At 37.0% G+C, this 25119-nt stretch overlaps 1 protein-coding gene across 5 annotated transcripts in view; it reads left to right on the top strand.

The window, feature by feature from the left end:
- Positions 1-23154, top strand: part of LOC118803183 (glycerol kinase-like) — a 45113-nt gene extending 21959 nt beyond the window's left edge. For 2 of the 5 annotated variants that reach the window (XM_036563965.1, XM_036565248.1), the window contains 14 exons: positions 1879-1988; positions 8367-8433; positions 9360-9395; positions 9547-9614; positions 10506-10548; positions 10617-10697; positions 11267-11345; positions 11503-11599; positions 13203-13287; positions 14832-14952; positions 15513-15656; positions 19844-19930; positions 21053-21123; positions 21223-21401. In XM_036563965.1, coding sequence (XP_036419858.1) covers positions 1879-1988; positions 8367-8433; positions 9360-9395; positions 9547-9614; positions 10506-10548; positions 10617-10697; positions 11267-11345; positions 11503-11599; positions 13203-13287; positions 14832-14952; positions 15513-15656; positions 19844-19930; positions 21053-21123; positions 21223-21363 — 1230 coding nt within the window. In that variant the 3' untranslated portion in view covers positions 21364-21401. The other 3 variants (XM_036564631.1, XM_036565336.1, XM_036565418.1) reach the window with 3 other exon arrangements.
- Positions 23155-25119: the final 1965 nt, after the last annotated feature.

Here is a 25119-nt window from a genome sequence, read left to right as displayed (position 1 = left end):
TGACACTTACTAGCACAAGCAGATAAAATCTTGCTTTACACTTAATCGATGCTTTCGCTTTGGTTCTAGTAGCCAATAGGAGTAAAAGCAGTATATCTTCATTCTGAAACTGCCTAATCCTGCAGCAGACTGCAGAGGACAGAACGAGGCTTGTAGCGCTCCCTATAGGCCCCTATAAAAAGCCCCTATGAAGATCATGCCAATACATTGGAAAAAGCTTTTAGTCTAGTGCCAACAAGACTTGTTGGCACTTATACATTTTCACTCTTTGATGTGTTTGTATTTAAAGAAATATATTAAAAATATTTTTTTTCATTTATATCATTAAAAATTGAATTCTTCTGCATCCCAGAGACATGTAAATTATGCCTCCATCTCGTTTACATTCTGCAGATTCCATAGTTGTGAGGCATGTGTACACTGCAGAGAAAAAATGGATCTCCTGTGAGTTTAAAGGCCTTTTGGCCTTTAAGTGGAAGGAAGCAGTCTATTAAAATTAATCATTTAATATCACAGTGTCACTTGGTACAGGCAGTAGTGCAATGCTATTTAATTAAGCAATAGAACACGAGAGGGAGTGTTATTGTGAAATAACATCACGGCTGTGATTTGGTCGCAGGCATCACAGCTGTGATGTTATTTGAGATAGCACATGGCCTCGAGTGTTCTATTGCTTTTATGCAACAGTTAAATAAATAAAGTAAGAAATAAATAAATTGGGCCGTGAATGTGGCATTTAAAATGTTTTAATGTTAGCAGTTCCCTCCACCAAATTATAGTTCCTTAACAAGCAGCTTGTTGCTGAGTCAGAGTAACGAGCTCTGCTCACTCGCTGCACAGCCGCAGTTCGTTCATCAGCTGCTTACATAGACCAACTGACAGTTTAGGAATTTAGTGTAGTCTCATCTTCAGAGTCGGACCAAATCGGCTGTAGGTCAGATGTAATCTTAAAAGTATCCAATTTTTGTTTGTTTGCAAAGTAAGAAGTAAAAACGTTCAAATGGCTTGAGCATCTCCTACAGCTGTCAAAGTCATTGTTTAGCAACGGCATCTCAGCGGAGTGATAGAGTTTGTGAAAAATCTGTGATATTATGGCGAAAATAACAGCACGGTTAGAATGCCTCTCAACCAAATGGCTTGTATGGCCGGAACTAACTGTTGTATAAATGTAATTACAGAATTATAAAATCAGTTAGAGTTGTTATAGGGGATGACAGTGCATTGTGATATTGTGATGCAAAACTGTGACAGTGTGCATTGTGGAAATGTGACTGTGTTAACAATGTAAACTGTGCAACAACATGGAAACATTCACACTTTTCTTAAGTACAATTTTGATCAAAATATCAGACTGCTATACCATTCGAACATCTGGAATCTTAATCAAATTGTGGACCAAGTATACTGCCTCACCTACATTACATAACAAATTACTTTTGCACTTGATTTGCATTTTGTATTGACAGGTTTGAGTTGCAGTTCCGAAGTGTTGAAAATGTGGCAAACATGATTTTTCTGCACAGCAATTACTTTCGATCAAATTCAAATAACAATCAAATATATCATCTTCTACATATAGACATAAATGTGGTATCAATTTGAAGTTTAGAATCTGCACAATTCATGAAATTTGTTTGTGATATACAGTGAGAAACAATATAAAATTACATGATGTTTTGTGTGGTTAGGTGACATTTACATGTAAGAAAAGTGTAGAGAACTTAGAGAATACTGCCTTAAAATTAGCATACCAATTAGTTATCTTATATAATAGGCATAATATTCACTTATAACTGATCAATAACTAAAAACTGGAGTAGTAAACTAAATAACAGGCTGTTATCTGTGTATTATTTTATTGATGTGTTTGTGTCTCAGTGTTTGACCGGGGGAAAGAACGGTGGAGTTCACTGTACAGACGTCACCAACGCCAGCCGCACCATGCTTTTCAACATACACACCATGCAGTGGGATCCGGAGCTGTGCAAGTGAGTTCAGACACATGCGCGCGCACACACATACACTTGTTTTCATACCTTGTCAGGACATGGAGAGTCATAAATATTATGTTTGTTATTGTTGCTGTTGGAACAATTTTTTTTCATCGTTTTCATTTTGTGATACTGTTTGAACATGCTAGCTGCTGTTTACATTGTGAGAGTATTTCATGATGAATGGACCAACAGGTTCAAAATTATGTGGAATAACATATTTTTACATTAACTTTTAAACTGAAGCAGGCTTTTTCCTTCTCCTGTAAAGTTACCATTTTGAGATTTTTTAGGTTTTGTTCTTACAGTGACAATATTTGTGTCTTTAAGTAATAATGTATTATATCACTGCTTTTGGAACAAAACCTTGTATCTCCACAGTGCTAACTTTACAGGAAAGGGAAAAAACATTCTGGCTTAGTAACTCTGTAATGTATTTCTTCTTGTCCATTCATCATGAAATTTGCACATAATGTAAAGGGCAACAGGCATTTCCAAAAATGTAAAAAATGGAAAAAAAAATGGAAATACGAGTTTTTTTCTTACAGCAGCAATATGTAATTAAGCATCTATATGTAATAATAGCATATCCCATAGCACATGACCTTCTAACGGATGGCTGCCTAGATCTGAGCTCCGTTTCCACTGTCGGTAATACATCAGTTTACCCCAGAGATAGACTATTGTTTTTTCTTTCATTCGATGACTAAAGACATGTCAAAAACGCAAGAAAATCGAGATTTTCCGCTCTTTAATGCCTCAATGCCTCAACGCACTGGCACCGCAAAGAAGAAGACTCCTGACGAACACGGCGACTCTAGCCAAAATGACCCAGTGCTAACTGAAATGCGAGAAATTAGCTCTCGACTTGGATTACTAGACTCTCGACTGGACAGCATCGATACGCGCCTCAACACCATTGATAGCTCTACATCCAAACTGCAGGAATCACTGGTAACTTTAACAGAGATTGAACGGATGCACAGAACACCCACTGTGCTCTCAAGCTCGAAGACAACGCCATGTTACATCACAGTCCGATTCTTGCGCTACACGGGTTTATTAGCAGAAAAAATAAACAGGCTATGGCTGAAACTCATGAAAGCCATGCTGAAGACGATTAGAATAAAGGGATAAAACCTGATGATTGCCGTTAGAGATCATTAGGAAACAACAACTGTGTATGGAATCAGTCCCAGAACAACTGATTAAATGATTTGAATCCTTTACACTGTGATATCAACCCATAAGGAAAGTACAGCATACCATTAGCGACTACTGAAAACCACCAGGAACCAACAGACACTTTTAATGGGTTCTATGACTTTTTTCAACAGGGAGGTACATCAAATGTAACCCTCTAGCTGTGTTATGGACGATAAATGGATTAAGTGATGATATAGCTAAGCAGAAGCAGCCAAATGTTAACGTGCAATCTAGATGTTTTTGGGTTAGTTTAACACCCAGTTTTGTCAGAAGGGGAATGCTGCAGACCAGAGACATAAAATTATCATAAGCACAAAACACTGAAGGCCAACAGTTTCCATAAGGAACCAAGTGGCTATGAAATTACCTTTTGTGAACAAGCAAAGTTTCGGTTTAAGATTTATTCGCAACATAGTTACAAGTTTAAGTTAAATATAAACGTGCTTTAAACACAGGTTCACAAAGGAATTTTCCTTCACTATATTCTATATATATATATATATCTCTGTTCATAAACATAAACTAGCTAAAACAAATTTACTATAAAAGGAAACAGTGTTTGTATAAACTCAGAAAAAGGACACATGCCAGTCATAACTGCATATGTGCACATATTTCTATATTGTGTTCATGTATTTACCCACAAAGTCAGGAAGAATATGTTCTGTCAATTCACTAATTCTTTTGTGTGTGATGGTCAGTCAGTGTTTGCATGAACTCCGTCCTGCTTTACCTGCCAAAGAGACCTAAGCATGCACATATAAGCATGTACACATGCACACATAAGACAAAACGAACGACAGATATCACACAATGTAGTGGAGTAAAAAATAAGATATGTGACTTTGAAATGTAGTGGAGTTAAAGTAAAAAGTCGGCCAAAATAGAAATACTTCAGTAGAGATACATGAAAAAACTAAGTACAGTAACAAATTACATTGTGTATATATATATATATATATATATATATATATATATATAGTTCTAATAATGTATTGATCGGAAATAAGAAATTAGGTCATATTTAAGGCAACTTCAAAGCTTTAAACCTCCCACTTCAGAGTGCCTGAACAGTATGTAATGCCTTTTTGCACTTTCCTTCAGACTATTGGCTGTCTCTGCCTATTCGTTACGCCCACTGGTTCTCTGAGCTACAGTTACATATACTTGGGGGTTTTCGACACCTGCTGCAGCTCAGGATTTTTTAAAATCTCTTGAAGCCACATATCCCCCGGAGTTAGCAGATTCGATGTTCTGTTTGACGTACTGTTTAAATTGTACATCATATATTGACTATTTATATGGCTCTTTTACTAGATTTTCTGGACTAAATTGTAAATTGTCTTGAAGCTTTGACGTCTTTTTTCCCCAAGTTTTATGGAATGCATACGGGTTGATGCAAATCACGTTCGGCTTGGCTCAGTTGTGATGCGGAATTCATTCTAACAATGTCTATTATTATAATACTGGGGACAGGTTTGGGTGGGTGGATATGGGTTTTACTGGGTTGGTCTATATGTGTTGGATTACAAAAGGCAGTCAATGTTCAGTCTCTCACATGGGCCATACAATGGGCCAGTACATACTTTCTTTTTCCATCAGGATATGGATAGTTTATATAAATGTACTACATGGACAGTGAAGGGTTTGGGCCACATGGTTAAGCGGGAAAAAATTTACCTTTTTGAAAAAAGAGAAAACTTCTGCTGTTCTTCAAGAGACACACCTTTCCGATGCAGAGCATTTAAAATTAAAAAGAGATTGGGTTGGACAGGTTTTCTTTTCCTCTTATTCTTTAGTCCCACACAGGCAAGGTATTGCAATTTTAATTAGTAAGCATCATTTACATGTGAATCTCAAAGACCCTGAGGGAAGATTTGTTTTAATTTCAGGTACACTGCTTGGTCAACATATTACCATACTTAGTGTCTATGCCCCTAATGAAGATTCCCCCAAATTAATGTTGGACATAGTACTGCTTTTTAATCAACATTGTAAAGGGATGAGACTCCTGGCAGGTGACTTTAACTGCACACTAGATGGATAGATCCTCACCCAACACATTCTCTCATTCTAGATCCTCATCTGTTTTAAAAGACATGTCTAAGAATACTGATCTAGTTGATATCTGGTGAGAATTGAACCTCATGACTAGAAATTATACTTTTTGCTTTATGCCTCTAAATCCAGAATCGACTATATTTTTATTCCAAGAGGCTTTGTTCACACGGTCCAGTCTTGTAAGACTGGCTTAATTGTCTTATCGGCTCATGCCCCAGTTAGCTTGCATATTAATTTTGGCACTTATAAAAATATATAAAAAAAATATATAAAAAAAGCAGACTTTGGAGATTTAACTCTTCCCTTTAACGTTTCCTGGTACATTACTGGATTAAAGAATATTGGGAATATTATAAGGACTGTAATGTCTCACCATTTATGCAATGGGAAGCTTTGAAGGCCACAATCCGTGGGCATATTATATCTTACACCTCATCATGTCAAAAAATGAAAACACAAAATCAGATGTATTTAGAAAAGGCAGTAGCATGCCTTAAGCAGCTGCATAAATCAAATCCAAACAATCTAACTGGGCCTCTTTATGTAGCATCAGAGCTAAACTTAATCTAGAATATAAAAATTATATTGATAAATTGTTATTCTTTTCTAAGCAAACGTGTGCTTAGAATGAATATGGTAATAAACCTAGTAGGTTACTGGTTTATCAGATTAAGAAAGAACATTCAGAGCGATTAATAAAATCTGACAGGTTCTCATACATATGATCCAAAGGTGATCAATACTCCCTTTAAAAATGACTACAAATCCTTATATAAACCCCAATATTAAGCTTTAGTGTCTGACATTACTGCATATTTAGATAACATATCACTTCTGGTGGTCTCAGACAATGACAGATTTTTATAATTTTATAAAACATTTTGGCCTGAACTTCAACCTATATTGATGCCAGTTATTATGGATCTGAGTACCCAGGCCACTATGCCCAAAACCTGAAAAACTGCCTCAATATGCGTAATACTTAAAAGAGACAAAGACTCAGAAGAGGAACAGGAAAAGGCTGCCCTCTTTCTGCGTTGCTTTGTTCATGGTGATTGAACCATTTGCAGAATCAATTAGATGCTCCCAGGACATTTCAGGTATTAGAGCAGGAGGAGCGGATCATCAAATCTTACTCCACGCAGACGAGGTCTTGTTGTATATGACCCACCCAGAAAAATCTATTCCAGCTATAATAAAGTGTGTCTCAGAATACAGTAAATTTTCCGGCTATGAAATAAATTTTTAAAAATCATTAGCTTTACCTTTAAAAATATCCCTTAACTTGGGTAGTTGCATCTCCTTTTCAATTAGTGGTACAGGGTTTTAAATACTTAGGTATTCACATCACTCCAAATCTTAATAAACTTATTGACAGAAATTATCTTCCACTTATGTATAATATAAAACATGATCTTAAATTATGGAATCTTCTCCCTATTTCCCTCTTTGGCAGGGTAAACATAATAAGAATGAATATCCTCCCTTGTTTACTCCATTTATTTCAATAAATTTCTTGCCATTTACCTACAATTTGCTTTAAGGATTTAGAGGAAATTAGAGAAATTTTCTCAAAATTTGTATGGAATAATAAAAGGCCAAGACTTAAATTTTCCAGACTAATGAGATCGAAGGAGGGGGTGGTGCCTATGTACCCAACATGCAGTTGTATTGTTGGTCATCTCAAATTAAGCATATGATCAGCTGGTGTACAAATAGGTTACATTCTCACTGGGTCTCTATAGAAACTGAGGCATGTCTCCTTATTCCTCTTGATTGCTTACTGTTCATTAACAACGTTGCGGAGGTAAGGTGTGTCTCTGAAAATTTTGTTTTATACAATACTCTTATGGCCTGGACAGTTATTAAGAAATACCTTGGGATTCCCCAATGCCTTTTGCTGCTCCCCCCCAGCCCACAACCCAGACTTACTTTCCCAGCTGACTTTCCCAGTAGGTCTGGACTCTCAGCTTGGCTTAATAGAGGGATTAGGGGATGTTTTTTGATAGTTTGTTTAAATCATTCATACAGTTGCAAGAAGAATACAAGTTACCCAGGTCAGATTTTTTTCAAATATCTTCAGGTTCGACATCTTATCACTTTAGCCATTAGATGGGATGGGAAATTCAGAAAGGAATCAACCGACCTGAAGTGGTACTGGTTAAGCAGAATCAGGCCAGAGGGTCGATTTCACTAATTTACAACATTTTGCTAAACAGTATTAAGCCCTCGTCAGACACTCTGAGAGAACTTTGGGAAGGAGACCTAGACCAACCTATCTGAGAAGAGGACTGGCTTAATATTTGTGAAAACCTGTTTCCCATATGTACTTCATCTGGTGTTCATGAGCTTAACTTTAAATTTATGAATAGGATTTACTTTACACCTGTTCACCTACAAAAGATGTTTCCAGACAGATCAAATTTGTGCTTTAAATGTAAAACTGAAAAAGGAACATTCTTTCATGCCTTGTGGCAATGTAAAAAAATTGGCACGTTCTGGGACAGAGTACATATTACAGTAGAAAATATTTTTCAAACACGATTTCAGAAGTCCCCTGCCCTGTATCTCTTGGGAATAGGAGCAGAACATATTTTGAAACCAATGGCAAATTTTTGTTTCTAATGTTTTCATTTCTGGCAAAAAACATATCCTAATTCAATCTCCACCAACTGTTGAGCAGTGGCTTTCCCAAGCTGCAACGCTGCTTCCCGTAGAAAAACTGACCTATGACCTGCGTCATCAAATGGACAAATTCTGGAAACTTTGGACCCCCCTGTGGACTTCTGCAGAAAGTCTTTCTTAAAATTCTTTGTATGTTAGCCAGTTGTATGATTGTCAATACTGAATAGAGTGCAATAAAAAAAGTACTTTGCAAAAACCTTTGTTAGATAGACCCTGATTTGTATAAGTGTTGTTTTTTCCACATAGTGTGGCCTGAAAATGTAGAAAAACAAACACATACACTGATATACATTCATTCTGTAGGCGTTTGTACTGTTTTGTTTTCGCTCTGATGGAGTGAGAAATACAGCTGACATTACAGTAATGTATGTTAATAATGGATGAAATTTATTTGCTGAAATTGTGGAACTTTTGTCATTTTAGATACTTTGATGTTCCTATTGAAATTCTCCCTGAAGTTAGAAGCTCCTCAGAGATATATGGCTACATGGTATGTAATGAGTATGTTGACCTAAATCACCCAAAATAACCACCATTGCTCATGCCATTAAGCATAATGTCCTGCTTCAACTGAATGTGCTCAACACTGTAAAACCATCACAATGTAACAGTTACTCTGATATGTGCTTTCATGCAAACGAATGTTCACTGTAATGTGAATCATTCACACATGTTTAGAAGCATGCAGAGGTACTGTGAATGTGAAGTGAGTTTGGTACTCTATTAATAAATAATCACAACATAAGACGCTAATAATAATGGCTTTGAAATAATTTACTTCAGTTCATTTAAATGAACAATGTCACTTCTCTTTGAATTGGATGACTATGAAGTCGTCCATACAGCTCACACAGTGAGCACTGTTTGGGTAGCTTAGCCATGCATAGCCATGATATGCATAAATCTGTGTGATGCATGTAAAAATATGCTTTTAAAATAAGGGATGAACAGTGTTTTTTTATTACCATAGGGTCATCAGACAACAAAATCATCAAAAATGCAAATGAAAACCAAATTGTTGTTAGTTTGAAAATAGAATTAGATTTATACTCATTCATTAATTACCTTATGTTTTGTTCAAGGAAACATGCTTGTGATTGTTTACTAGCAGGACTGATGGACATGGACATCGAATTAAACAATTTTTGCCATTCTGTGCATTATGACACAATTGTAAAACAGATCTCAAACTGTTTAAGAAATTTGCTCTGTTTCATTACACAACATTCTTATCACACAAATGCTTTTTTCTGTTTTCACCTTCAGTAAGATCTCATTTAACGTCTCGTGTGCAACTTATCCAGAGGTTTTGATCCAAAGTGTCTTCATGCTGTTTGCAGCTATGTGAGGACTCTGTGATGTTCAACAGTAAATTGTGGTTATATGAAATGTTTCATACTTTGTTCTCTTTTGTAGAGCTCTGGTTCACTTGTGGGAGTGCCCATCTCTGGAGTAAGATATGTTTTATTAAGAACTTTATTTGTAGCTGAAGGACAATAGCTAGTGCAGACACTGTGATTCAGTTCTTAGTGCAGAAAGATGTGTTTGAGCACTGTTTGTTCTGTAAATCTATTAGGTGTGTTTCTGTGTGTGTGTTCCTCAGTGTTTGGGAGACCAATCAGCTGCTCTTGTGGGTCAGATGTGCTTCAAAGATGGTCAAGCCAAAAACACGTAAGACTATTACCTAACCTGTTGACTAAGAATGAGCATTTTAGAAATGCTGTGCCCCCTCGCCCAGTGTGATGCTAGCCAGCGTAGGTGTATGTTATCTGATGTAACAGAACTAGGGGTTGGTGCTTTCTTTAGAGAAACTATTTTAGTCTCCCTCTGTTCAATTTTTGTGAACTTTTGCTGGTGGCATGAACTCTTTGATCAATCATGGTCATCTCTGGTGTTGGCATGGCAACAGCCAACCAGCAACACCTTAGCAACCACCTAGGATATCTTGGCAATGGTCTAGCAACACCTTAGCAACCACCTGGGATACCGTAGCAATGGCCTAGCAACACTTTAGTAACCACCTAGGTTACTAGCAATCAATAGCCCAGTAATACTTTAGCAACTGACCTAACAACTACCCACCTTACTATGTAGACCCATTTAAGTTCTCAAATGCAATTAACAGTTTTTACAACTGCTTTAATATCTGAAGAATTATTAGCTGGCCAACTTAAGTCATTCTCAAACTTTCCCTTTCTAGTTTACCTTGAAGTTTTAATGTAATTAATTTTGAAATATTAAACTAAAAAAAGGAAGTTCACTGAACTTTAAATAATAGGTTAACAGAATATAAAACACAGGTTGTTGTTCTTTCTTATTTTTAGAAGTTTGGTGAACTTTTTAACACACTAAATTAATTTTTTTACACTGTAGTCTAGAATACCTTATTTTGTATTTTTTGTTGTTTAGTGTGTCCAAACAGCCTGATTGCCCATGGCAATAATATTACAGATTTGACTGACAACAAAGTATTGTTTTATTGATTTTTATTGCACATATTGAGCTGTTTTAGACAATAAGGACTTTTGTTCTGTCCTATTTCACCTCCCTGTCCTATTATAGTTACGGAACTGGCTGCTTCATGCTCAAAAACACTGGTGTCAAGGTAAGTGGTGTTTAATGGACTATTTTTACAGGTACTTGTTCACTTCTCAGTTTTAATCTCCTTCACAGCCTGTGATGTCAGACCGTGGCCTCCTTACAACAGTTGCCTACAAATTGGGGAGGGACCAGCCTGCTTACTACGCACTCGAGGTAGATACCGCTTACAGCTCTAAAAGTTTGCTGTTGTTTGTAACTGGGTGACTTTGCATAAACTGGTGCTGTTGCTTCTGATCTTCCAGAATGTTAAAAGGTTGAGAATATTCATTTCCATTTTAAGTCAAAAATGTTGGTACAGGGAGAGAAATACACAGCCTTTTCTGCTCAAAAACAGAACTGCAATTTATGACTGGCTTAAGGTGACAGTTTAGCAAAAAGCTTAACAATTAAACAATTTTATGCCAAATGCTAATCTGACCACACTTAATTCTGTGCAAACTGCATGCCTAAATCTAATAGACTTGTTTATGTGATGTTTAAGATGATGTTCTGTCTTGCAAGCCAGACTTTTGATTATGTGGCACATTTCATTGCTCAGCGTGGCCAAGAAAAACCTACTTTGACAGGAAGGGGCCATTTGACTGACATACAAACCGACCAGTTACAGAGCATTCTTTTCTGCATAATGTATTGGGACAGGTGATTGTCAAAGCTCTGTGATGTACTGTTATCTATACTGAGCTCTGTACTTTTTGCCCACATGTGATTGGCCTGTGCTTCAGGGCTCTGTGGCCATTGCTGGAGCAGTAGTGAGGTGGCTGAAGGACAATCTGGGAATAATCAAATCCTCTTCAGATATAGGTGATACTTTGCACTTTTTAGCTTCTTATTCTATGCAGCATTATCACTTTATTTATTCTTGTGAGGAAGTTTTATAAGGAGCCTCAATGGTTATGGCTTTCAAATGTATTTACACATGTTCGGGCTGTGATTTTTCTTCCTCATTTTTGTTTTGTAGAAAAGCTGGCTGCTGCAGCTGGGACGTCGTATGGCTGTTATTTTGTTCCGGCATTTTCTGGGCTATATGCTCCCTATTGGGAACCTAGTGCTCGAGGGTAAGAACTTACGCCAGGTTACACCTTGTCTCAATGAGTGTTCAATGAGTAATTTAAAAATTAAAAAGAGATATGACTTTTAGATACTTTAGGATAGAGAAGTTACTTTGGGACTCTACGAATGCCTGCCAAATGCTGTAAATGTAATGTAGGTCAAATTTCCCCTTTTAAAAAAGTTGGTTAAACAAATGTACCTCACTAAAGACTATAACAGCAGCTGCTGGGAAAACACTAAAATCTTAATGCATCATGTTGCTGTGATAGTGCTAGACCTCCAGTTCTGTTTGTAAATGCTTATTTCTGCTAGTGCCCAATAAAAGTTATAATACTATGCTAGCACAAAGCTAATGCCATTCACATGAACCTTTTTTGGCCATTGCAGATTAAACATGGACATTGGAAGCTTGTAAAAGACATTCCATGCTTTTATTTTATAACTTCTAAAACAGAATTATGAAGTAGGCAAATCAACATTCATTTAGCATCCAAAAACTAAATTACTCTTTGTTCTTTGTACTGTGTACAATAAAGTGTTTAACAGAGACAAATTATATATATATATATATATATATATATATATATATAATATGCTATTGTAATTTCTGTATGTTTATTATTGTTAAGCAGTTGTATGTAATGCAGGTATTTTCATGGACCATCCACTTTATTAGAAACCACTTACTTACTTACTGGCCTCTTCCACTATATAGGAGTTCAGGAGCTCTTTTGATCCTGTATAATTTATCTACCGCCCTCTGTCAGTTTCTGACCACAGCCCTGCTGTTGCTGAGGGATATGTTACTGCTGGGTTGTCAGTAGTCCACCAGCAAGGAATATCCAGCCAAGAGTGACTCTGTGGTCATAAATGACCACTCGTGTAAAGTCAAAATTAATTTATATGGCGTGTAGCTTTACAGAAAAATCCCGGTCCAAGCCCCCATGAGCAAGCCGAAGGCAACAGTGGCAAGGACAAACTCCCTAAGAGCAAGAGGAAGAAACCTTGAAAGGAACCAAGACTCAAAATGAGGACCCATCCTCCTCTGGTCAACACCGAATAGCAAAACAATAACAGAAGAGAAATATGAACAGGGACCACTAACAAACCCTTACTTATCATATGTAATCTAAATAAAATTCAGTGAAAAAGTATGGAGTATTGTACAAAACTCAGAGACTGCCCTTCATTCCTTTAATGTCCAGTCAAAACCACCATTAAGTATATGTTTGTGAGGAGATTAGATCTTAGTTACTCCACTTACATTATGAAGGAGAAGGTCAAAGTGAAAAAACAGGAATTTCCACATCTGTTTACAAAGTGATTAAAAGCTACAGAGAAAATGGGGCTCCTAGCAAACACCTGGAGGTGTGGAAGAATGGAAGCTGTAATAAAGGTAAAGAGTGGACACACTATGTTTAGTTGTTCTATCTGTTAAGTTAATGTTAAATATATGTTTTTCCTGACAAAGAAAAATTAATAACTCGTACTTAATGGCCGTTTTGACTGGAAATGAAATAAATGATGGAAGGTAAATGATGAAATGAAATGATGGTACAATATGTAAACATATATTGCTACTGACATTGTTTTATTTTTCTGTCTCAGGATTATCTGTGGCTTGACACAGTTCACAAACAGGAGTCACTTGGCTTTTGCTGCACTTGAGGCTGTATGCTTTCAGACACGAGAGGTAATTAACTTTAGCTCACATACTATGACAATACTATGCATTAATAATAACTTAATAAATTAGTTTGTGTAGATCCTTTAACTTTATTTCCAGAATCACAGTGGACATAATATGGATAAGGTAAAGAAATAACAAAAATTGTTCTAAGACAGAGGACTAGGCATAATTCAGCATTACATAACGTATGTTGTTAAATCAGGGGATTAATAACTCCTGTGAGAGTTAGGACTCTTTTCAGTATATGATTATAAGGACAATTGTTTGACTATGTCAGTTAGGGCAGGGTGATATGGTTAAGAATGAATATTGATACTCATGCATTTTTAAGTTAAGCCACATGTGTGACAACATTTTGATTAAATTGAGAAAATCTGAGTTTATTTCTCAGGAGCCAAATTTCAGAAAAAGGAGAAAATGGCTTAAGTCTCACTCTGATTTCAAACTGGACTTAACCACATCTAGGAGAAGTACCTGAGATCAAGAGGAGATCCCATTTAGAATATTTTTTTCCTCTGGGCCCTTTTCAAAAAAGTTGAGATGCTGTGCAAAATGTAAATAAAAACAGAATCCAAAAAGTCCAAAGACAACATGTCAGATATTGAAAATGAGAAGTTGTTTTTGAAAATATATGCCCATTTTGAATTTGATGCTAGCAACACGATTCAAAAATGTTGGCATAGAGAGACTGGTAAATTTGTGTTACGCTAAAAAACACCTGGTGGAACATCTCACAACTAATTAGCTTAATTTGCAACAGGTCTGTAACATGACTGGGTATAAAAAGAGCATCCCAGTGTTTCAGAATCAAAGATGGGGAGGGGTTCACCACTCAGTGAAAGACTGTGTGGGCAGTGGAGCAATTTAGGAATAACATTTCTCAGTGTAAACTAGCAAAAAACTTGGGTATTTCATCATCTACAAGACATAACATATTACAAGATTAAGAGAATCCTAAAAAATCTCTGTATGCAAGGGACAAAGCCAAAATGGGCTGGCTGTGATCTTCGGGCCCTCAGGCTGCACTGCATTAAAAACAGACATGATTCTGTTGTTGAAATCACTGCATGGGCTCAGGAAAACTCTCAGGAACAATCATCCTCTAGTCCTTCATCAGTGGTCACAGGACGCTGCCCACAGGACGCTGTTGGCTGGATATTTTTGGTTGGTGGACTATTCTCAGTCCAGCAGTGACATTGAAGTTTTTAAAACTCCAGCAGCACTGCTGTGTCTGATCCACTCAGACCAGCGCAACACACACTTTTACACCGCCACCACGTCAGTGTTACTACAGTGCTGAGAATGATCCACCACCCAAACAGTACCCACTCTGTGAGGGTCCATGGGGGTCCTGACCACTGAAGAACAGGATAAAAGGGGGCTAACAAAGTATACAGAGAAACAGATGGACTACAAAGTGCACCTATATAGTAAGTGGAGCTGATAAAATGGACAATGAGCATAGAAACAAGGAGGTGATCATAATGTTATGCCTGATCGGTGTATGTATATATTTATACATATTAACTCTTTCTTGTATGTTTCAGGTTCTGGATGCGATGAATCAGGACGGCGGTGTTCCACTCTCTCAGTTACAGGTAGACGGAGGGATGACTGCCAACAAATTACTAATGCAGCTGCAGGCTGATATCCTCTGCATTCCTGTGGGTATGTATGAGTCTGTGTATGTGTAAGCTTTTACTGTAGATCAGTACTGCGCTCCTGCAGGGTCACAACACTGCAGTATTTTATTTGATTTAAATTGTAAGTTATTCCATGCTGACTAACCCAGAACCTGGCAGGCAGAGTCTGGCAGGCAGTGTCAAGTATTTCCATGAAAACATGCAAACGTTCAACAGTCTAGGTTTTGGAACTAGTATGCTTATTTGCTTACTGACGCTGGTATAACAGTCTGCTTGAAGTGTTGAAATTTGGAATTGAGTGATTGAAGTTTTCAGTCGGTACCAAGTATGAAATTTTGATGCTCAGGCCTAATCACCTCTAATCTTTAAACTAATGTTTACTGTTTTCACTTTAACTGCTCTAAAGCCAAGTAAACTTATAATCTTATTATACTAGTAATTATAATCTTATTAAAATCTTTTTGGTCCTAACAAAGCATTTTTGCCATACTGGCCCAAAGACACATTGCATACAGGTTATATCATGGAAAATACTACTTATTTTTGTATTGTTTTTGTTGTTCAGTGTGTTTTTCTCTTGTGCAGTGAGACCCTCTATGTCTGAGACCACCGCTCTTGGTGCAGCCATGGCTGCAGGGGCAGCTGAAGGGGTCTGTGTATGGACAATAAACCCTGATGGGATGACCTCGGTGACCTCTGAGAAGTATCAGCCTCAGATTAACCCAGATGGTGAGAGCTCAGATCAGTGTTTTCTTTCCAAATAACTTGGAATTGTGGTTACATCTACATAAACACACAATCCCCCCAGAGGAAAAAAAATCTTTCTTAAGATTGTCTCAGAGAAATAAAGCAGACCTCAATATTATATTGATGAAGGATCACTGATTTCTGAATTGTTTCTCCTAAACCCCCCGTAGGAGAAAAGAGGAGATTAACATCAGCATTTCACTATAAGACGTGCTGGTGATGAATGAAAAAAACAAGTTCTCCCTTTGCACTGACAGAAGACGATGAGATCTTACACTTTTCCTATGGAAGTACTAATTAGCTGAGACTGGGGTGAGATGAGTCAGACACTAAAGAGTTAAGCTACATTTGTGACAACATTTTGATTAAAGTGAGAAAATCTGAGTTTTATTTCTCAGGAGCCAAATTTCAGAAAAAGGAGAAAATGGCTTAAGTCTCACTCTGATTTCAAACTGGACTTAACCACATCTAAGAGAAGTACCTGAGATCAAGAGGAGATCCCATTTAGAATAATTGAACACTTCTGAAAAACATTGTCTGTGAACACAGTTTGTCGCTGCATGCACAGGTGCAGGATAAAACTCTACCATGCAAAGAAGAAACGATATATAAACAGGATCCAGACACACTTCCACCTTCTCTGAGCCTAAGCTAATTTATGATGAACTGAGGCGAAGTGGAAAAGTGTCCTGTGGTCAGATGAATCAAAAATTTTAATTCTTTTTGGAAATCATGGATGCTGTATCCTCCGGGCTAAAGAGGAGAGGGGCCATCCGGCTTGTTATCAGTATACACTTCAAAAGTCAGCATCCGTGATGATAAGGGGGAAGCATTAGTGCACATGGCATGGGTGACTTACACATCTGTGAAGGCACCACTAATCCTGAACGATATACAGTATACAGGTTTTGGAGCAGCATATGCTGCCATCCAAAGTATTTTTCAAGGAAGGCCTTGCTTATTTCAGCAAGATAATGCCAAACCACATTCTGCACATTACAACAGCATGACTCTGTAGTCAAAGAGACTGGGTGCTAAACTGGCCAGACCTGTCACCCACTGACATTTGTCACATTATGAAACAAAAAATGGCAAAAAAGACCTGAACTGTTGAGTAACTGAAATCTCATATAAAGCAAGAACGGGAAACATTTCACTTTCAAAACTACAGCAGTTGGCCTCCACAGTTCCCAAACGCTTACAGTGTTGTTAAAAGAAGAGGTATATATTTTTCAAAAAACATTTCTCTGTTTCAGCATTTGATATATTGTTTTGTACTATTTTAATTAAATATAGACTTTTGATTTGCATGGCATTGAATTCTGTTTTTATTTACATTAAGTCCTAACTTTTTTTGGAAATGGGGTGGTAATTTATATGTGTACCTTTCTCTTCTGAGGAAGCAGAGCACCTGCATCTTCCTGAGCAGGGACAAGTGCCTCTGGGGATATACTATCAACGAATTCAATATTAAAATAACACATTTTGTTTTAATACTAATGCTAACTTTTAACAGTGTGGAAATTCCTGTCCCAAAAGCTTGTCCAGTGTTTTTGTTAACTTTTTGCTACCTGCCAGTAATACATTACTGCTGTTTATGTGAGGTTTACAACCACTAAGAGGGAGATTAAAATAATAATTATATGTATAAACCTGTTACTGAAAAGTGCTTATGATGAAAAACAATAACTTTTATGCTACAAAAACAGTTTTCATGGTGAATTTGGAGAAATATATTGCTCTCAAAGTTTACAGAAGATATTGCTAGATAGATGATCAATAATGAGATGATACCACCCTGGAATGAACCATGGTCGCCCCTCTGGCCACTTGAGTCATGGAAAGTCAGACAGCCAGCCATCATTAATGACGCTCTATGGTGAAAATCTGGGTAGTTACCAATCAGTTACGAGAGTCTCATAATGCTGCAGTAATTAGTTTACCCCCTTAACAAGCCATGGGGCTGCCGGCGGGCCCAAAGTTTTATTACACACTTCTATAACCTAAGAATAGCTCCATTAGTTTTGCATTAAGGTCCCTGTTACTGGATAGTAAGCTTTGTATGAAATAAACCTGGAATGTTAAGGGCTATGTCATTGATTTGCTGACGTAACAAGGAAAGTAAATGTGTGGTTGGTCCTTTGTCTTTCAGTTTTTGGCATCAGCAGTTGTGTTGATGTAATATTTTATTAATGTGGAAAAGATGGACAGATTTATGTACGGAAAAAACCAAATCATCCTTTTTATGTCATTTTAATACAGTAATGCTATTTTTTCTAGCATTGAGCTACCATAATAAAATGTCTGGGTCTTACCTGGCCACACCATTCTAAAAGTTCTAGCTAAGTCCCTGGCTAACAATGATTCAGTGTGCTTAATGCTGGTGAGTAACATCATATTCTTTACTAGCTTTTTTGACTGAGCTATGTGTTTAATTTGTTACTGTCATAAGAAATATCCAATTGGTTGTTTTAAGCTTAACACAAAGGCCCAGAAGCGTGGGGAAAAAAAAAACCCAAACAGAGTTCTCTGACAGCAGTGAATTACAATCGGGAGAGAGTCTTCTTGATGCCATAGTATGTGAAGTGTTTAATGGTGAGCCTCTTATTTTCTGAGCATTTTAAGGATGTCCAGAGGTTCACAAGTTAATCCTGTAAAGCCAGTATCTGACAGCTGTGGCTAATTGTGTACTGACTTGACATCTTCTTTTCCCAGCTACAGTCTCACTTTGTTTCACCTTGTGTGACTTCCTGAGGGCTACAGTAAACATTCACATCATGTCCTCTACCTGACTCACAAACCCATTCACTAATGTAGGGTAGACAGTTGTTTGTGTGATTTGATTGGAGGGTTTCTCTTGATAAGAGTGCAGCACTTTTTGGTTCTGAATCTGCAGATGTTTAGTGCTGCCAATGATGTCAAGGCTGATTGACTGTATGTGCGCTAAGGGGAAACCTGTCTAAATTTGACATTTTGCTGAACTGCAGCATTCTGAAATAACTGAATCTTGTTAAGGCTTATTTAAGACTTTAAGTGTTTGTGTTATCACTTTTAAGTGGTTCTGAATCCACAGATGTTTAGTGCAGCAGAACTGCAGTAACTGGTAAAATCTGACAAGTTGTGAATGTATGGTCGAGTGCAGGACTGGAAAATTCTCTAGGAACTACACTGAGTATGCTCCTTGCTTGTTGCTGTGTAGTACTAACAATTCCCTATAGAGTCTGGGTGCAGACATGCACTCTCAGCCAGATGCACTCTCAGCCCCAGTGACATTACGTGCACATGCACTCTCTGCCACGACGGCAGAAGATATCATCACTTAATCCATTTATCGTCCATAACACGGCTAGAGAGTTACATTTAATGTACCTCCCTGTTGAAAAAAAAATCATAGAACACATTAAAAGTGTCTGTTGGTTCCTGGTGGTTTTCAGTAGTTGCTAATGGTATTCTGTGTTTTCCTGATGGTGTTTTGGGACTAATTCCACATACATTTGAACGTTTCCTAATGGCCTCTAACGTCGACCATCAAGCCAATTCCCGCTAGGAAGCAAAACCATCAGTGCAAACACAGTTACATTGTGACTACGTACTGTTTTGGTGCCCACAACGTTGTCTGCTTGGTGCTCTCTACATTGTCACAACGGTAAATGTAATTCCTCAGAAAGTTATGACAACGTTGTCTGACAACTTTCTAGGAGGTTGTGACAACATTGACGGGACAGCAAAAGTAATCGGTACTACGTTGACTGTACATTGTCACAACCTCCTAGAATCCTTAATAAATTCTATTTTAATCAATATTACAGTTTTTGATAACCAGTTCTGATCGTCTTCAGCATGGCTTTCATGAGTTTCAGCAGTAGCCTTTTTGTTTTTTCTGCGAATAAACCCGACATTCATGTCTTATTGTCGTGGTTTTACTGTGAAAGTTTCCATATTTAATTACCTTATCATCAGTATGATAACATTAATATACGTACAGTATAACTCTTGTAGCCCAACAGTATGTGGTTCGCTGTTTTTCCTCATAAAACTGACAAAAACACTGTCTTGGCAGAGCGTGCACTGACGTCATCAATAGGCTGGCAGTGCATGTCAGGCTGAGAGTGCATGTCTGCAGCCAGACCCTTCTGAACAATTCGACATATAACTGGTTTGTTTGACAGAGAGTGAATTCCGTTACACAAGATGGAAGAAAGCTGTACAGAAGGCCATGAACTGGGAGACGATGGAGCCTGTTCCCACTGAAAATGGTAGGCACACATGCTTACAGTTGGGTGTGGTCAGCTGGGCCAACTGATATATTGGTTTGCTGATAAAACACACACACACACACAAAGATGGTTCTTCAAGGGTTCTTTAGTAAAGTCAGTGGTTCTATTTTAGAACCATGAGTTCTGAATAGAAGCATTTCATGTTAAAATGGTTCTCTGCATGGTGAAATAGTTCTTCAGATTGATGGAGTTGCACCATGCGAACAACCATTTAAGCATGAAATGGTTCTATATAGAACTTATGATTCTAAATAGAACCATTCCCTTTACTAAAGAACCCTTGAAGAACCATATTTTTTTAAGAGTGTAGTTCAGTATATAGGTTCTTCAGATATACGATGCTCTGCAAAAGTGTGAAATCAACAAAAGTTTGATTTTCAATAATACAAACCCAGTAAGACGAGAGATATCCAGGCCAGCCTTAAAGCCCCAGGGAACCTGAATCTGTGTTTTCTTTCTGTTTAGGTTAATCTTTTTTTTGTGGGTGCACACTATACAAATGCACAATGTACAAAGCATGTCCTATGAATAATGTTCCTTTTGGTGTAAACTGGGCATATGCTTTACCATCACCAAACACAAGGCTGATGTGGCTTTAACAAACTGTGCATTCCACACAGACTCACTCTTTTTCAGTTTGAGCAACTCAGCAAGCAAAAGCTAGCAAAAGCTAGCAAGCTACCCCGTTTGTTCATTCATTGTCCAACCAGCCCTGCCAGCATTCTGCATATTAAGCAGTAAAGTGAATATGTACCTTACCTACTTTCAGGCATCGCCACATACACCGATCAGCTATAACATTAAAAACAAATCCTCGATTCTACATTCATTGTCCATTTTGTAGTTCTGCAATTACAGACTGATTTCTATCTGTATATCTACATACTTTGTTACCCCTTTTTCACCCTGTTCTTCAATTGTCAGCACTCCCACAGGACCACCACAGAGCAGGTATTATTTAGGTGGTGGATCATTCTCAGCACTGCAGTGACACGTCGTGGTGGTGCGTTAGAGTGTGTTGTGCTGGTATGAGTGGATCAGACACAGTAGTGCTGCTGGAGTTTTTAAAACTGTGTGTCCACTCACTGTCCCCTCTATTAGACACTCTTACCTTGTTGGTCCTTCTGGATGTAAAGTCAGAAACGATAGCTCATCTCTTGTGCACTTATATGGTAAGTTGAGCTGATAAAATGGACAATGAGTGTGGAAACAAGGATGTAGTGTTAAAGGAGTGGCTAAATTAAGTGTAAATTCTGGATAATGTTTTTCAGAGGAGGTACTCTAAATCAGGACCTGGGTATGTAGAGCCTGTTTCACTCATTTCTCCCAACTTGTGTTATTGTATTTCTTGTGTATTTTTTGCACTGTGTTCACTGGGACTACCAGCAAAACAGAGAGTGAACAGTATCTGATTTGCTGGTAGAAAATGACACTGTGCCCCTGTTTTGTTTTTCAGGATACCACAACTAGATCTACATAGTACTGCTGCAAAATATACACACAGCAGACAGTCAGATTATTGAACCAGTCCAATGGGATCTGACAGCCCCTCTTCCCTCAGGATGAGTATTATCAGAATTTTCACAGCTATGTTCTGGTCAAATATGCATCTCTTTTCACACTCAATGTGTTTGAAACCCACTGGCTGGCCAAAACGAGTCTACAACCCTTAAAGTGTTTATAGTTTAGTGGGTTTAGTGGAAAATCTAAATTCTCCCTTTATCCCAACAGTGTTGAAATTAAAAATGTGCTTCTTTAGTTTTAGCTACAAGGCTAATGTAGCTAATGTAATGTAAAATGTATACCCCACCAATTAGCGTGGTGCTGAATCAAAAATTGCATTGTTAAATAGACTTGATAATGTGATAATGTGTCATTTAATGTGATGACATTATGATGATATTTATAAACATGGACTATAAAACATTGCATACCGTTGTGTACAAAAGTTTGGGAGCCCCTGGTCAAATTCAGTATTGTTGTTGATTTTCTAAGTGTAAGTTAACATATCCTCTTCAGAGAACATACTTCTGTACAATTTTTACACAATTACTGTTTATTTGATGAATATAAGATATTTGGAAAACAGGGACACAAAGTGAAGACACCATTGTGTAGTACCCCAAACGTGCACAGTATATAATCATTTGTCATTTTAGAACTTTTTAATATAAAATGGTGTATATTTATTCAAACTAGTACCACATCATTTAGTTGTTTATTAATAAATGACTTTGGCACAGCTGCTAAACTGCCCTGAGTGCATATTTAGTAATCTCAGCGCACTTTAGGAACAGATCATTCAAACCATTTGACAATGACATGACACACATGAAATTATTTTTATAACTGATGTTCACCAAAGGTTATTGCATCTGTCTCTATGCTTATTCGGACGATCATTAGCAATTACAGTAATTACAGCAGCATTTCTGTTCCTAATGGTTCAGTGATCTAGGTTCTACCTTCCAATCTTCTGCAATAGATGTTTTCTTTCAGGCAGTAACATTCAGTGACAAAACTGTTCTACTGAGCCACAGATATTCTACATATTCACAATTAAACCCACTCTCAGCTAGGGGTAGATGTCCAGATATTTTCATGATACACAATAAGCATCATGATAATTCTTTTTTCTGCGGTTTGTTAAGTGTGAATGAAGAAAAAACAACTTGTAGTGCCACATTGAAACAAGATTTAAAAAAAAGTTTCATATTCAGTGTTTTACAAACTGCACTGCACAAAATCTAATTAAACAGAGCTGATTATGCCCACTTTGTAATTAAACAATAGACAGTTCCTTGAGTGTATTGTGACATAATTTATCAAAATAACGATAAAATATCATGTTCCCACCCCTACTCTCAGCATTTCATCAAATCCAAATTCACACTGCTCGAACATGGCTAAGAAACCTTTACAGTAATTATTATAATGGATAGGTAATTTTTTTTATTTCTTCTACTTCTGTACCATTTCATTTTTGTTTTGTTGATAAGATGTGCTGTCATTAACATGACTAATTATTTTTTATTAATGTAATGTGATTGCCTTTAATGTAATCTTCTTATATGGCGATCTTTTTAACAATAGAGTTGTTATGTAAACACTGCAAATTAATGTCACTGTAAATTGAATGGAAACAATTCTAGAATTCTAAAATTTTCTGTAATAATCTTAAAGATTAAATATCTTTTTCTGAATTCTTTTACTGGTGTTTTTTTCAGTTAACAGGAAAGGTCTTCATTCTATTCTATTATTTTAAAGATAGTGTGTCAGTATTGATATAATGAGTGATATCTGTACTAATTGTGTTTTGTTAATTTTTATGAAAAAGAAGAGGACAAAACCTCTCCTAAGGATCTGGTCATTCTTACAAAGCAGTGGAACTCTTTGTACTGCTTGAAACATGTTAAGTATTTGACATAAAGGAGTAATAATCTGTCAACAATAGTTTTAATAGTTTACTTCAGCTGAACTAAAGGCGATATCTGGAAGATTAAGAACAAATTTGTTAATGTTGCTGGTCACTAATTGTTTAATACCATTTAAAAGGCAAAATTCTTGTTTTTCTGCAATTGTCCATCAAAATGTAATATATTTCACTCCACCTCCAAAACATCTGATTTTTGTTTACTTCATCATGCACCAGTGGGTAGGGCAAAAAATAATTTTAACCAGTAAGACCATGCTTAGCTTTCCCTTATATAATCTAGGTCATTTTTGCAATTGGCTCGAATAAGTTAGCTGCAAGCTGAAAAGTTTGGAAATCAACAATTAATTATCCATTTCTGTGTTGCAAGATGCTGAACTGCAATGTGAAAATTATTTGCTTCCCCTGAAAAAAGGAAATTTAGAAATAGACTAAATTCAGTGAACAGAGATGAAATTACAGGTTTTATTTAGGTGTATCAAACAGTGCTTTCACATGTTAACATATGGGTGAATATAACTTTACTATGACAGAAAAACAAAAGATACATCATAATAAATCAGTATTTGGGCTGTAAGCACATCATATTGACTATCTGCTTGATAACTCTCTGGATATGTGCATAGCAACCTCCATGAACACACTTTTAAAAAGGTGAACAACAATGATCAGTTTAAGACAATAATCATATGTCATTTTCTCACATACTGTTTCCTTACAAAAACACAACACAAACATTTACAGAGAATAAGTAACAGCAAACTGTAACATTAATTCCCTTTGAATTATTTCCTGAAGAACATTTCAGCCTTTATGGTTCAGTTTAACAGCTCTAAATGAACACTGTGAGTAATAATGAATGTGCAGATTTACTGCAGACTTTCAGTGAGAAACAAACACACAGACATAAAAATAATTACAAATTAAGCAGCTCAAGACTTGTGGCACTGTTGTCACATTTCTATACAAAACACACGTGTATATATATATTTACACATGTATAGATATTTATGCGCACACACACACACACACACACACACACACACACACACACACACTATCTGATATGATATACAAGCTGTCAACTGTGAATTTTTTTTTTTAAATACCAGAAAATAATACAAATAGTGTACTGCTGCAGGATATGGTATTTAACATTTTTTGTTGGTTTATGAACATGAAACCACTACAAACCTGAAAAATGAGTAACTCTCTTTAAACATCTGATCATAAAAACATAAACTAAATGATACATCGGTCGAGCCCTAGTTTCTACTGAGTGGGAGCACACCTGCCAAGTTTTTTGGTGAGATACCATGGCAGTCATGGCAAAACCTGCTTAAAGAATGCAAGGGGTGCGAGTATTTAAAGCGGTGTTGACTAACCCTGAGTGTGGAGATTTAGATTCTTGAAGAATTCAATTCCAACCCAAACTGAATGCCTTTGATCCAGCAGTGCCAAGTACTTGCTTAACTGGAGCAAGCGGGGGAGGGAAATGTCCAGCTGATTCAGAGTGTAAGATTTGTGTGCAGAGAGTGTGATTATTCTAACTCACAGCACTATGTTAAATGTTAAGCAGCAAGGCTACTATTTATGGAGGATTTGGAAATTGTGAGCCCATCAGAAGGATTTGTGTAATCCTGGGGAACTTTAGATTTTTTGCTGAGAGGAACAGACCAAAATTGGACCACAATGCTGCAAAAAGCTTATTGCATCTCACATAGATGTCTCAAAG

Source organism: Colossoma macropomum, unplaced genomic scaffold (genome assembly GCF_904425465.1).
Source record: "Colossoma macropomum unplaced genomic scaffold, Colossoma_macropomum, whole genome shotgun sequence".
Classification (NCBI taxonomy): domain Eukaryota; kingdom Metazoa; phylum Chordata; class Actinopteri; order Characiformes; family Serrasalmidae; genus Colossoma; species Colossoma macropomum.
This window is presented reverse-complemented; position numbering and strand designations above follow the sequence as displayed.